The following is a 14,804-nucleotide window of genomic DNA, read 5'->3' as shown; positions in this document are numbered from 1 at the left end:
TAGAGAACACAGGGTATAAGGAGAATAGAGAACACAGAGTATAAGAATAGAGAACACAAGGTATACAGAGAATAGAGAACACAGGGTATAAGGAGAATAGAGAACACAAGGTATAAGGAGAATAGAGTACACAAGGTATAAGGAGAATAGAGAACACAGGGTATAAGGAGAATAGAGAACACAAAATATAAGGAGAATGGAGAACTAAGGTATAAGGAGAATGGAGAACTAAGGTATAAGGAGAATAGAAAACACAAAATTGACAGGACCAAAAAAGAAATTCCTATGACATATAATCAAAACACTAAACATATAGAACAAATAGTGTATATTAAAACCTGCAAGGGCAAAAGACCAATCACATATAAGCAGGAAGACCAATTAGAATAATACCAGACTTTTCAATAAAGACTTACAGCATGGATAGATGCTTTGCAAACTCCAAGAGATCACAGATGCTTCCCACACTACTACACCCAACAAAAATGTCAATCACAATCAACAGAGAAAGAAAAACATTCCGTGATAAAACAAAACTTAAGCAACTTCTACCAACCTAGCATATAGAAGGCACTAGAAGGAAAACTTTAGTCCAAAGACATTAATTACACCTAAAACCACACACAAAAAAAACCCACTAAGTTGAAGAAAGGAGAAAAACCCCCACATCATAATAACAGAACAAACACAGTGTATTGATAACTCTCACTATTAATAGTATAAATTCTTCAATAATAAGTCACAGGCTAACTGATTGGATCAGAAAACAGGATCTTTCTATTGTATTTAAGAAACACTCAGTCATCAAGGACAGATATTACCTTAGGATAAAAGGATGGAATGAGGTATTCCACACAAATAAACTGAAAAACAAGTAGGGTAGCCATTTTAATATCTGACAAAATAAACTTCAAACCCAAACTGGCCAGGAGTGGGAAGGATACTACATATTCACCAACGGAAAAGACCTAATTCACTACTGAATGACAAAATGGGTAAAGACAGAAATCAAAAAGGAAATTAAAAGCACTTTAGAATTGAATCCTAATGAAAACACCACACATTCAAACCTATGGAACACAACAAAGGCAGATCTAAGAGACAAGTTCATAGCCCTTAATGCTTACATCAAAAAAAGTTGAAGAGATCCATATGAGTAGCTTACCAGCACATCTGAAAGCTCTAGAAGAATAAGAGGAGACAACACCTCAAAAGAGCAGACAGATGGCAAGAAATCAATGAAACCAAAACAAATAACCTCAACAACAAATCATAATCATTGAACAAAAAGTTAGCTCTTAGCTGGGCAGTGGTGGTGCACGCCTTTAATCCCAGCACTTGGGAGGCAAAGGCAGACAGATTTCTGAGTTTGAGGCCAGCCTGGTCTACAGAGTGAGTTCCAGGACAGCCAAGACCACACAGAGAAACCCTGTCTTGAAAACCAAAAAAATAAAAAATAAAAACCAACAAAACAAACAAACAAACAAACCTAGATGAATTTCTTGATATATACTAACCACCAAAGTTAAATCAAGAAACATTTTAAGCGGATCCATATCCCCAAAGTTAAATCAAGAAACATTTTAAGCGGATCCATATCCCCTGTTGAAGTAGAAGCAGTAATTAAAAGCCTTTCTTTTTTTGTTTTTCTTCGGTTTTTTGTTTGTTTGTTTGTTTTTTGGAGGGTTTTTTTCAAGACAGGGTTTCTCTGTGTAGCCCTGGCTGTCCTGGAACTCACTTTGTAGACCAGGCTGGCCTCGAACTCAGAAATCTGCCTGCCTCTGCCTCCCAAGTGCTGGGATTAAAGCCTTTCAACCCAAAACAAAACAACNAANATATATATATATATATATATATATATATATATATATATATATATGGATTCAGCTCAGAATTCTACAGTACTTCAGAGAATTTTCATTGGTACTTCTCCTCAGAGTATTTCACAAAATAAAAACTGAAGGAACACTTCCTAATATTGTAAGACCACTATTACCCTGATAACTGACCACACAAAGAACCAACAGAACACAAAAATTACAGACCAATAGATCTTTTAAACATAGATGCAAAAATTCTAAATAAAATACTTGCCAATTGAATACAAGAATACCTTTAAAAATTATCCACCATGATTATGTAGGTTCATCACAATAATGCAGGGACAGCTCAACATACATAAATCTATAAACATAACCTACCACATAAACAAACTGAAAGACAAAACCCACACAGTCATCTCATTCGATGCAGAAAAGGCCTTTGGGAGGAAAAAAAAAAATCTCACATCCTTTCAAACTAAAAGTCCTAGGGAGAGACAAGGGATCCAAGTGACATGCCTCAAAAATAATTTACAGAAAGCCCATAGCCAACATTAACCTAATTGAAGAGGAAATCGAAACATTTCCAGTAAAATCAGGAACAAGAAAAGGATGCTCACTCTCTCCCTATTTGCTCAATGTAGCACTTGAAGCCTTAACTAGAACCGAAGACAATTGAAGGAGATCAAGGTGCTACAAATAGGAAAGGGAGAAGTATCTTTATTTGCAGAAGACAAAGTTTTATACAGAAAAGATCCTAAAAATTCCACAAGGAAATCTCTAGGACTCATAAAAATGTTCAGCAAAGTAGTAGGAAACAAAAATAACACAAATAAATCAGAAGCTTTCCTATATACAAATGACAAATATATTGAGAAAGAAATCAGGGAAGCAGTACTTTTTACAGTAGCCTCAAAAAAAAAAAAAATGGGATACTCTTACTATGTGTCTTAGTCAGTGTTTTATTGCTATAAAGAGACACCATGAACACAGTAACTCTTATAAAGGGAAATATTTAATTGGGGGCTGGCTTACAGCTCAGAGGATTCGTTCACTATCATCATGGTAGGAAACATGGCAGCGTACAGGCAGACATGATGACATGATGTTGAAGAGGTAGCTGAGAATTCTTTTTTTTTTTTTTGATATTTTCTTTATTTATATTTCAAATGTTAACCCCTTTCCTGGTCCCCCCCCCCTTCCTGGAAACCCTCTATCCCATCCTCCCTCCCCCTGCGTCTATGAGAGTGTTCCTCCACCCACTCCTTCCTCCCTGCCCTCAATTCCCCTACACTGGGGCATCAATCCAGCCTTCATAGGACCAAGGACCTCTCCTTCCACTGATGCATAAGAAGGCCATCCTCTGCTACTGCTACATATGCAGCTGTTGTTGATGGTTTAGTCCCTGGGAGCTATGGGGCAGGGGGAGTCTGGTTGGTTGATATTGTTGTTCTTCCTATGGGGTTGCAAACCCTTCAGTGTTTTATTGCTATAAAGAGACACCACGAACACAGTAACTCTTATAAAGGAAAATAACTCCTTTAACTCCTCTATTGGGGACCCTGCACTCAGTCCAATGGTTGGCTGCGAGAACCCACCTCTGTATTTGTAAGGCTCTGGCAGGGTCTCTCAGGAGACAGCCATATCAGACTTCTCTCATGCACTTCTTGGCATCCGCAATAGTGTCTGGATTTGGTAATTGTATATGGGATGAATCCCCCAGGTGGACCAGTCTCTGGGTGGCCTTTCCTTCAGTCTCTGCTCTATACTTTATCTCCATATTTGCTCTTGTGAGTATTTTGTTCTTCTTCTAAGAAGGATTGAATCACCCACACTTTGGTGTTCCTTCTTCATGAGCTTCATGTGGTCTGTGAATTGTATCTTCGTTATTTGGAGTTTTGGGCTAATATCCACTTATCAGTGAGTGCATGCCATGTGTGTTCTTTTGTGATTGGGTTACCTCACTCAGGATGATATTTTCTAGTTCTATCCACTTGTCTAAGAATTTCATGAATTCATTGTTTTTAATTGCTGAGTAGTACTCCATTGTGTAAATGTACCACAATTTCTGTATCCATTCCTCTGTTGAGGGACATCTGATTTCTTTCCAGCTTCTGGCTATTATAATTAAGGCTGCTATGAACATAGTGGAGCATGTGTCCTTATTATATGTTGGAGCATCTTCTGGGTATATGCCCAGGAGTGGTATAGCTGGGTCCTCAGGTAGCCCTATGTCCAATTTTCTGAGGAACTGCCAAACTGATTTCTAGAGCAGTTGTACCAAGGTAGCTGAGAGTTCTACATCTGGATCATAGGAGGCAAGAAGAGAGAGTGACACTGGGCTTGGTTGGAGCATTTGAAATCTCAAAGCCCACCCCCAGTGACACAATTCCTCCAGCAAGGCCACATCTACTCCAAAAAAGCCACACCTCCTAATAGTGCCAGTCCCTATGAGCCTATGGGGGCCATTTTCACTCAAACAACCACACTAAGCAAGTGAAAGACTTGTAGTTTAAGACACTGAAGAGAGAGACCGAAGAAGATGCCAAAAGATAGAAACATTTCCCATGGATTGGTAGGATTAATACTGTGAAGTGTCTACCCTACCAAAAATAAAATACAGACTGACCAAAATTCTCATCTAAATTCAACACAATTCTTCACATCAACTGAAAAAAAAATTACCTTCTAATGGAGACACAAAAACCCCGGAGAGCTAAATAAGAATCCTGAATAATATAAGGGCTGTTGTTTGTATCACCATATCAGATTTTAAGTTGTACCAAAACTCTATAGCAATAAAAACAGCACACCATACCAGAAATGTTGATTAATGGAATAGAATTGAAGACCCAAACATAAGAACATACATCTATGGACACCCCAGTTTTTACAAAGGACCCAAAAATATAAACTGGAGAAAGACAGCATCTTCAACAAATAGTGTTAATCAAACTGGATGGTTGCATGTAGAATAGTTCTAATAGACCCATATTTATCACCTGCACAAAACTCAAATTGATCAAGGACCTCAACATAAGATCTTGAATATCTGCGAGAAGAGAGTGGGTAGTGTAGAAGCTTTGAACTCATCAGCACACGAAAGACTCTGAACTGAACTGAGTACGGGCAGTTGGAACAACAACTACTGAACGGAACCTCACAAAGATGAGAGGCTTCTCCAGGCCAAAGACACCATCATTCTGGCAAAGTGCCAGGCCATGGAATGAAAACAGATTTTACCAGCCATATGTCTGGTAGTGGGATAACATCTAAAATAGATAAAGAAATTAAAAAAAAAACTGAACATTAAGAAAACAGATAACCCAATTAAAAATGAGGTTCAGAACTAATCAGAAACTTCTCAAATGATAAAAGAGTTAAGAAACACTTAAGCAAATGTTCAATATCCTTAGCCATCAGGAAAATGTAAATTAAAGCTGCTTTGAGATTTCATCTTATACAAGTCAGAATGGCCAAGATGAATAAAGCAAAGGACAGCTCAAGTTGGGAGGATGTGGGAGAACAAACTTGTACTGCCACTATGGAAATCAGTGTGGCTTTCTCAGGAAGCTAGAAATTAATCTGCTTCAATATCCAGCTACAGCACACTTGGGCATATGCCCAAAGGACTCTATATCTTACTACGCAAACACTTGCTCATCCACGTTCACTGCTGCTCTAGTCATAACAGCCAGAAACTGCAAGCAGCCTAGAAGCCCATCAAATAATGAATGGATAGTGAAAATGTGGGATAGTTACACAATGGGATATTAATAAATTACTTTAAAAAGCAGAAAAACAAAATTAAGAAAACTTCAGGTCAATGGTTGGAGCTAAAAAACAAACAAACAAACAAAAACATCTTGACTAAGGTAACCCCTCCTCACCCCCAAAAACCCAAATACCATTTGTATGTTTTCTCTTATATGTGGATGTTAGCTTTAGGTTTTAAGCCTTCAGTATGTATGCTACAGTCAGTATAACCAATTAATTAATTACTAAGTAACAGGACTTGGGGGTGGGGGGGAGGATTCCAAGGAAGGGGAAATAGAATTTATTACTAAGGACAGATGTGGAGGGGAGACTGGAGTGGGAGGAGAGGTATGGAAGAGATGGGTAACTGATGGAATATGGGGAGGGACAACTAACACTAAAGGCCACTTGAGGGTCAATATGAAAATACACTACTGAAGAAACTTACTATTTTAGGAATATATGTAGATGTATTATCATATACATGTAATATGTATATCTTTTACACACATATTAAAGAACTATAAATGGAGTCTTCAAATAAGGGAGAGAATGCCTCAACTAGGTATCTTACCAAGTGAAACTTTTAATGCCATCAATTAGTTGAGTCACTGGCCAAAGGAACCCAAACATGTCAAGCTATTGCATGAATCTCTGGTTGGTTTCTACAAGGTGATGGTGAGACCCTATTGGTGCAGGCAACACTTTTCTATCTCAGCAAACAGAGAAAAGTCAAGTTGGTGCCTAACTAAAGGTTTTACTTCTACTGACTAGTGCTAGTTCCTGGTACTAGAAGGTAATCTGCATACTGCCAGAGGAGAAAGGTAATCTTAACCCAGCATGAACTGTGCAACCTACAATAGTGACCTGCCTATGTGATATGCTGTTGCAATAGTAACAAAGTGTGGCAGTAACCAATCATTCTGTGAGATGGAATTTATGCCTGACACAGCTAGGGTGGCCAAGAACCTGAAATTGGCTAGGCCAAGGATCTAGGGGAAAGCCAAATACTACTGTTCACCTGAAGGAACATAGCAATAAAATGACTTCTAATAATGGTCTGCCATACCTATACAGCTTTACTTAGCAATTACCAAAGAAGTTGCTTCTTGAAAAAAAATGGGATCTAACACAGGGACCCACAACTAGACCATGTGCAGAGTAAGAAATATTGGAACTCCCATTCTTAAATGGTATGTCTTCATCATACTCTTCCCTCAGTGCTCAGGGACCTATGTGGAAGAAGGAGCAGAGATTGTAAGCCAGATGGCATGAATAAAACCTAAAAAACAATGCCTTTCAGACTCAACAGGAATGATGGACATATGGACTCAAAAAGACTCTGGAAGCACGCACAAGGCCTTCACAATTTCAAGCCAGCTGGGGGCTCAGCTCTGAGAAGGAAAAGTTGGCATGGGATTCCATGTCTCACCAAGAAGTATCTCAAACTGGCACCTGCTTGCAAAGGAAAAATTAGTTCTTCTCCAGTGGAGTCTCACTGGGCATTTAAACCACACTTCAGGCCAGGCCCCGTGACCAGCAGTGGATGCCAACATAAAACAAACTCAGTGTTACTTTGGTCTCATATAGCTTTGTTTGTTTGTTTTCTTACTGGTCTTTGGGTTTCAATTTTGAGTTTTTGTGAGGTGTGTGTGTGTGTGTGTGTGTGTGTGTGTGCTTGTTTTTTAAAAAGAGAAAGAAGGGATACAGGATTGAAGTTGGGTGGGAAGGGAGGATCTAGGAGGAGTTAGGAAAGGCGAAAAGTATGATCAGAATATATCATACAAATCTTTTTTTCAACAAGAAATGATAAAAGAACAAAAACCTTCGAATGATACAAGGTCGGTCGTGGCAACACTTCATTTACTATTTAGTCTCTATGATGGATGAAGATCACATTTCTGTTAAGTCATCCAGCTTGTGGTCATTTGTTTTGGCAGCCCCAGCAAACTTAGCAGGGGCTATTAACATGGAAATCTGTATAGGTTACATGGCCTATTCTATAAAGACACAAAAACTTTCATTCAAATGGCTCAAAAATAACTGTTTAGGCCAGTGAGGTGGCACAGTAGCTAAAGATGCCTGAAACCCTGATAGCCTGAAACCCTGATAGCCTGAATTCAATCCCTGAGATTCACACAGTGGAGATGAGAACTGACTCAAGGAAGATGCCACCTGACCTCCACATGCATGAGCTCTCTCTCTCTCTCTCTCTCTCTCTCTCTCTCTCTCTCTCTCTCTCTCTGTGTGTGTGTGTGTGTGTGTGTGTGTGTGTGTGTGTGTGTGCGCGCACGCACACACAAATACAAAATAAAGGTTATACACATTTTTAAAAATTGATCTCAGCTTTCAAAATTTCTACCATCTCATAAGATTTACAATATAGTATAATGATATATAGCACTTTCCCAAGAGTTTTCCTCAATACTAAAGTCTCCTAAATACTGCCTCTAAGCCATACCATCAAATAATTAAAATGCAGAGGTAGTCTTAGCCTATCTACACTTGGCTTCTAACCACCTCCCTTTTCCTACTCCCTTTGTAATTTCTAGGTGGTTAGTTCCCACAGTACGCCTAATGAGCATGGTTAGGAAACTGCTCTCAGGTGTCCTGGCCTGGTTTGGTTCTACCAGTTGAACTACACAACCATATCATAAATTATATGTTTGCTATCAAACCTGTTCGTGCCAGCTGTACTTGATACTATGCTCTTATAACATAAGTAAATATGATTCAAACCAATTATATGGTATAGAAATTAAGTTTTTGCTTCTCCATAGTCTGCTTAATGATTAAGACACAGTAAAGGGCTTGAGATAACTATCAAAGACTCTAAAGAGTGAGCTTGTATTCTGGTGGCTTCAACGGTGCCTTTAAACTATTTTCCTCTTAAAGAAACAGAATATTGGGGACTCTTTAGAGAGATAGGTGTGTGCTTTATGCAAGAGATACAATACAGGAAAATAAGTTGATCATGTACAAAAAGGCTCTGGAATTTCTCAGTTGATTGACACATGAGCATCAGCTAGATTAAAATACATTTGCGATACCATGCTACACTTGTTGACAACATTCTGGCTTAGTTTTGTTTTCTTTTTAAAAGCTTTACATAGACCAAACCTCCATAACCTGTAAGAACTTTCATTCCTATAAAGTGTGTTATTCAGGGTCTAGCCAGACTTTGCAGGGTACCGTTTGGCTGTATCTATAAGAGAGCTTCTTGTACATGAAAATCCCAAGGAAGCTATTCTGCGAAGTGAGGCAACCAGGTCTCCAGGAAGGTTATGTTTAAGCTTGATGGGTATTGAGCAACCTAGAGAAGGTCAGCTCACAAAAGAAGTGTGTTCAAAGTACAACAAAGGGCAAATGTAAAGAATGTAGTGGATAGCCTACGAAAGAACAGCCTTGACTTGCATGGCTGTTGAAGAAGGAGTTTGGTGTTTGTTTTGTTTTGTTTTTCCAAAATGAATTATGCACCTGAATCATCTGCGAGATGAAAATAAAAAAGCGGAACAAAACAAGCCCAGGCCTGACTCCCATTGACTCTGAGTCAGTCTGCAGCCGGGGTGTGGGGTACGTACTCTACTATTAAGTTCTACTCGATTCCATGTGCAACCAGGATTGAGGGGCTCCGGGGGAGCATGGGAAAGGGGGGGAGAGTGTGAAGACGTGTGGCCCGGACAGACCTGATGCTGAAGGAAATGGTATGTAAATACATATAACAACTTCCCTAACAACTTAGCTAGTTCGAAAGTTTTGTTACTGCCAGTACTGTTGCATGAAGGAATCTGAGCTCTCACCGTTGTGCATGCAAACAAGAAAAAAAAATGTTCTAAACCTGCTTCCTACGGAAAAAAAAAAAAAATTCCATTTTCCTTAATAGAAAGCAAGTTTATGCCAAGGCATGCATGTCTGATCAGATGTGTGTCATCTATTCCTCAGGTTTCCTGGAAGTGTCCAGTGAGCATACAATGTGTGCCCTCTGAAAGTGATCACATGGGCTGGAGTAGGTGTTATGTGGCCTGGTTACCTTGGTCTCCAGTCAAGTTGAGATGGGTGCACACTTCTTACAAGACTTTTCTAAACTCCCAGATTCCCTAAAATCTTCTCACTCAGGAAACACTTCAGCACTTAGAGGAACACCAAGGAAAACCAAGGGCCCTCTCCTGCCTCCATAGCCAGTCTACAGAAAATGTGCTTTCTCTTATCTTCTCATATATTTTGAAGAGTGGGTATTTTTCCATTTACAACAGTACTTGATTTTCATATTTTTTTAAAAATAAATAACATTAAACCCTTGAGGGACAAAGGATCCTTAATTTTTATCTTATTGCTGCTGTAAGAATGAATGCATTCTGTCCTGTGAGGGGGCACACTTTTTTTTTTGAGCTTGAGGGAAATCGACGTTGCCAACACAAGTGAACAGTCAAGGATGTTGGTCCCAAATGAAAGTACAGAATCAGCCATAAGGGGGAAAAAATGAAAGCTAACTAGAAACTTAAAAACTAAACAAAAAGTGGAAAAAAAAAAAAAAAAAAAGCCACTCCCCCACAAAAGTCGCCAGAGTCCCCTTACTTGAGCCCGGATTGGAGGGCGCTAAGTGACAGGCTGGCCACCCTGCTGGGTCAGCAGATCCTGCAGTCGCCACGGCCCGCGGGGAGTGGGGACGCTTCTTCTCTTCCGGGCGCCTCACGGGGCGCGCTCGCCCGCGGCTCTCCGCGCCTCAGCGCCCGGGCCTCAGGCGGCCTCCACGGTGACCGCGGGCGGGCGGGCGCTGACCCGGAACTGCTGAGCGGCGCGGGAATCCCCCGCAAGGGGCTCGGCCTTGCGACTCCCGGGCGCCGCCCCGCGGCCGTGGCGGGAACACCCGAACCCGGGCGCACGCCCGCCCGCCCGCGGGAGCCCGAGGCCGCCCGGAGGCTGGGGGACGCGGTGAGGCGGGCGGACCGGCCGGCGACTTCGGGAGCCGCTGGGGTTCGTGCGCCGAGCCTGCAGCTCGCGGCTGCCGAGGAGAGCGCGGGAAGCCGCCCCGCGGTGAGTCCCGGGCGGAGGGGAGGACCGCGCGGCGACGGGACGGACAGACGGACGGACGGACGGACGCTGTGCAGTCCAGGCTCCTCCGAGGTCGCCTGCGCGGCTGGCGGAAAGAATGAATGAAGGCGCCAGTGCCCTGCGGGGCGGAGGTTGGGGTGGGCGTTAGGGGTGAAGGCTCAGCAGTGGTAGGGGTCAGAATTGGGGGGCACAGGGTCGGCAGAGGGGAGCTCCAGCCCGGACTGGAGGACAGAGAATCTGCAAGTGATCAGAAATCGCTCCTGATCCAAGTTGCAGTGGCTTTGGGGATTATACCAACTTTGGAGGACTAGCCCAGCCTATGGGTCAGCTTTTACCTTTAAAATATGAGTTATTTATTTATTTATTTATTTATTTATTTATGACATACACCTTTACTCCCAGCACTTGGGAGGCAGAGGCAGACGGGTGTCTGTGAGTTCGAAGCCAGCCTGGTCTACAGAGCTAGTTCCAGGACAACCCTGCCTCGAACCCCAGCCTCAACCACAACCCCCCAAATATGATTTGCTGATACTGCTCAACTTAGTATCCTAAAGGTGAGACCTCCGTATTTCATGAGATGTGATCTAAGCTTATAGACGTGATGGGGATAATGATCTAACAGATAGATTGACATCCTATAATTAAAAAGACTTGATCTCCGACAACAAGTAATTTTGTACTTAAAATCTACTATAAAGAAAACAAAGCATAATCTCTGTTCTATAAAAATGTACCCAGTAAAAGATGGCTCTGCCCTTAATCATCACGATGAATGGTGCACTGGCTTTTCTGCTCTGCAAGCTACATTTATTTTGGTTACTTTTTGTATTGATGCAATTTACTTCCTTTTTTTTTTTTTTTTCCACCACAAATTTCGGTTGTATCTATAAGAAGATCAAATTTATTGTTATTTCTGATCACTTTTCTTTACAGCTGCTATAGCATAAAAGTCTTTGAGGCAAAAGGAGAGTGCCTGATTGAAGAATGGCAGAAGCCGTCTTGATTGATCTCTCTGGTTTACAATTGAACGCTCAGAAAAACTGCCATGAGACATTACTGGAGACACTGGATAGTATTCACTCCCACCACACTCCCAAGGCCAAGTTCCTTGGCATAATATGTTGCAGTAATGCCAGCAAGGAAAAGGATGGGGAGTATGGCCTCTGTGAATTGGAAGCAGGATATGGCTTTTCATGTCTCACGGGAAAATTCGAGATTGTTAGCCATCCCAGCCTGGCTGCCTCTTTGTATACAATTAAACAAAAACTGGATGAAGAAAATCTGAGCTGCATTAAGGTGCTTGTCCCCGAGCACAGGAGACTGTTAATAAAGGCTTATGTGGGCCAACTCTTCACCGAGGTGTATGAGTTTGAGTTTGAAGATTTACAGGTAGCTTGGAGGGATAGCCTTTTGAAACCGTCCACTGGAATAAAGGTGACCACAACTCATGAACTAAAAGACATCCAGAATGAAATAGAAACGTACTTGAGAAGCCTGCCAGCGCTGAAAGGGGACCTAACTATTGTCACCTCTCCTCTGATCCCAGGTACCTTCCACACTGTCCTTTGCATTGCAGTGAAAACCCAGACTTCCTTCAGAAGTTCCTCACTTCCCTTTTTCTTCTCTCTGTTGACTCTTGTGAGCTGCTCCTGTTTTGCAACATGGGGGTTTTTAGGACACGTGGGTCAGCGGCATCAAAGGGATGACTTCATCAGAGCTGTTCCTAAAAAACAAATCTGCACTGTGCAAATTCAGCTTTAAGGCAAATCTCCCAACACTCCTAAGAACTTATTTTTTTCTGACCCGGAAAATCTTTTATGTAGACCTGCTGAAACCCCAACTCTTTGGGCATTTTAACAGAAGAGCAAAATGTCAAAGAATCCTCCTTGGATAAGTACGATTACTTGTGAGCTGTATGCTTCTTCTACCAGATGAAATGAAAGTACCCTGGGAAGAGCAGCAGTCCCATGGGGAGGTAAAACACACAGTACTGTGTGACATCACATGGAGGTACAAAGGGCAGATCAATCATGGCAGGCTAGAGTGACCAGGGAGGGCCTCACGGAGAGGCTGTCTTTTGTATGCTGTTGTAGAACATCCTTTGACTTGTTCCCTCTTATCCTCAACAGACATCTTCCTGCATGGATTTACCACACGGACAGGGGGCATATCTTCCGTACCCACTCTCAGCTCCCTCAATCTTTTCAGTAGTTCCAAACGGAGAGATCCCAAAGTCGTTGTTCAAGAAAATGTTCGTAGGTTGGCAAATGCTGCAGGATTTAATGCAGAGAAATTTTACCGAATAAAGGTAGATTTTTGTTATCTATTTTGGTCTTCTAAAATATTGGCTTTTTTTTTCTTTTTTTCTTTCTTTTTTTTTTTTAGATTTATTTATTATATGTAAGTACACTGTAGCTGTCTTCAGACACTCCAGAAGAGGGCGTCAGATCTTGTTATGGATGGTTGTGAGCCACCATGTGGTTGCTGGGATTTGAACTCTGGACCTTCGAAAGAGCAGTCGGGTGCTCTTACCCACTGAGCCATCTCACCAGCCCAGCTTTTTTTTTTCACTCAGTATATTTATATAACCCTTAACCTATTTAACTTTTGCTTCTTGTGCTTCGTCTAACATTTTACGATGATGCTGAAATTATTTTTTCTCTACTTTATATGGGTGTGCTCACATGCATGTGTGTATGTGTTTCATCTAGACCTCCTCCATTCTAGAAGAATAGTTAACTTTTGAGAGAGTATAAAATCACTATGACCCTTTCGATATAGAAGAAAGGTCCCTGAGTGATCAGGGAAAAGTTTGGAGCCTCACTTCTTAAGTGAGAAGCAGGGAGGACTAGGGCCTAAGTGAGGAGAAATCTGTTAAATACGAACTCTAGATAGAATTGAGTCTAATAAAAGGGGGAAAATCACTCGTTTGGTACTTTCACATTTCTGCAAAGAAAGTGAAGCTTGCCTTTTGGGAGAAGTACGCAGAGTGAAGATGTACTTATCTCTGATGGGCAGTGGTCAAGACTTCTGAGCTTACTTCCCTAAGAACCACATCTGCAGAGAGTTATAGTTGTCATGTTGTCATTTATGGAAGCGAATGATCATACCCTGATTACCTAATTTTGTGACCAGTTCTTATAGAAAAGCTCGCATGTAAGATGTTTCATTTTCAGGACATTTTGCCCTGTGTTTTGTGTCAGACTGACCACGCCAGTGAAGTGTGGGTTATGGGGAAGAAGGAGCCTGAATCTTATGATGGGATCGTCACAAATCAGAGAGGACTCACAATCACTGCTCTCGGCGCGGACTGTATACCCATCGTCTTTGCAGATCCTGTGAAAAAGGCGTGTGGGGTTGCTCACTCTGGTAGGTGTGTTAATCAATTAAGGTTTTCTGAATTCGCAGTACAGGGTGATTTAGAATTGGTTTTCTCATCGTCATAGATGTAAATTGCATTGCTTTGTGGCGGGATGAGGCCTGCCTAATCTTATTACAGAAACAGATGTAAGGAATGTACAACTCAAATTCGACGGATCAGACTAGAATTCCCTAAGTAGGTGGTATCTTGTGATATTCAGCAATCTGTAGGTTTAAGATCGTCAGTATTTCTAAGCAAGGATATACTATTAACATTTAGGGCAAGACAATCCTGAAGTACAAATTAAATTATCTTTAGTCCTTGCAGTTTTTAATGTGCATAATAACCATAGTTATTATAATAACCAAAGAGCAACTGCCTCTGGCTAAGAATCCTTGAAGTCTGGGCACCAGGGAATAGGGAATGGTCAGGATGTTATAGAAAGGCGTTCATAGCGGTAAAGCAACATGAGTAAAAGCAGTCAGAGGGAAGCCAACCAAAACAAAGAAAATGAGACAGGAGTGGAAAAATAGAATAGAGAGCCCACGTGTTACAGATATCTTCACCTGTGGTTGAAAGCTTTTCAACAAAGATGCCAAACCGGTTATTCAATGAGGAAAGAATGGTACGTTCCAGCAATGGAGCAGGGAGAAGCAGACATCCACGTGCAAGAGAAGGATCTGGCCCTTACCAGGTCACTGTGTATTAAAAAATTAGGTCAGACCATTGTGTGGATACTTCATTCCTCCTTAGAATAAGGAACAAAATACTCATGAAAGGATATAGGTACAGAGACAAAATTTAGAGCTAAGATG

General features: G+C 41.3%; 2 protein-coding genes across 5 annotated transcripts in view; one reads left to right on the top strand and one right to left on the bottom strand.

Annotated features, from left to right (window-relative positions):
- The window catches only part of Ccdc122 (coiled-coil domain containing 122), a 60,353-nt gene extending 50,019 nt beyond the window's left edge, over positions 1-10,334 (bottom strand). For all 3 annotated transcript variants that reach the window (XM_021204008.1, XM_021204007.1, XM_021204009.1), the window contains exon 1: positions 10,152-10,334. The gene's annotated coding sequence lies outside the window, so the exon portion shown is untranslated. The remainder of the gene's footprint in view (positions 1-10,151) is intronic.
- Positions 10,335-10,523: 189 nt separating this feature from the next.
- Positions 10,524-14,804, top strand: part of Lacc1 (laccase domain containing 1) — a 13,277-nt gene continuing 8,996 nt past the window's right edge. The window contains exons 1-5 of one of the 2 annotated variants that reach the window (XM_021204095.2): positions 10,524-10,610; positions 11,031-11,182; positions 11,562-12,174; positions 12,758-12,936; positions 13,832-13,997. In XM_021204095.2, the coding sequence (XP_021059754.1) occupies positions 11,613-12,174; positions 12,758-12,936; positions 13,832-13,997 (907 nt within the window). In that variant the 5' untranslated portion in view covers positions 10,524-10,610; positions 11,031-11,182; positions 11,562-11,612. The remainder of the gene's footprint in view (positions 10,611-11,030; positions 11,183-11,561; positions 12,175-12,757; positions 12,937-13,831; positions 13,998-14,804) is intronic. The other variant, XM_029541753.1, reaches the window with a different exon arrangement.

Source organism: Mus pahari, chromosome 8 (genome assembly GCF_900095145.1).
Source record: "Mus pahari chromosome 8, PAHARI_EIJ_v1.1, whole genome shotgun sequence".
NCBI lineage: Eukaryota > Metazoa > Chordata > Mammalia > Rodentia > Muridae > Mus > Mus pahari.
The sequence above is the reverse complement of the archived record's forward strand: the minus strand, read 5'-3'. Positions and strand labels throughout refer to the sequence as shown.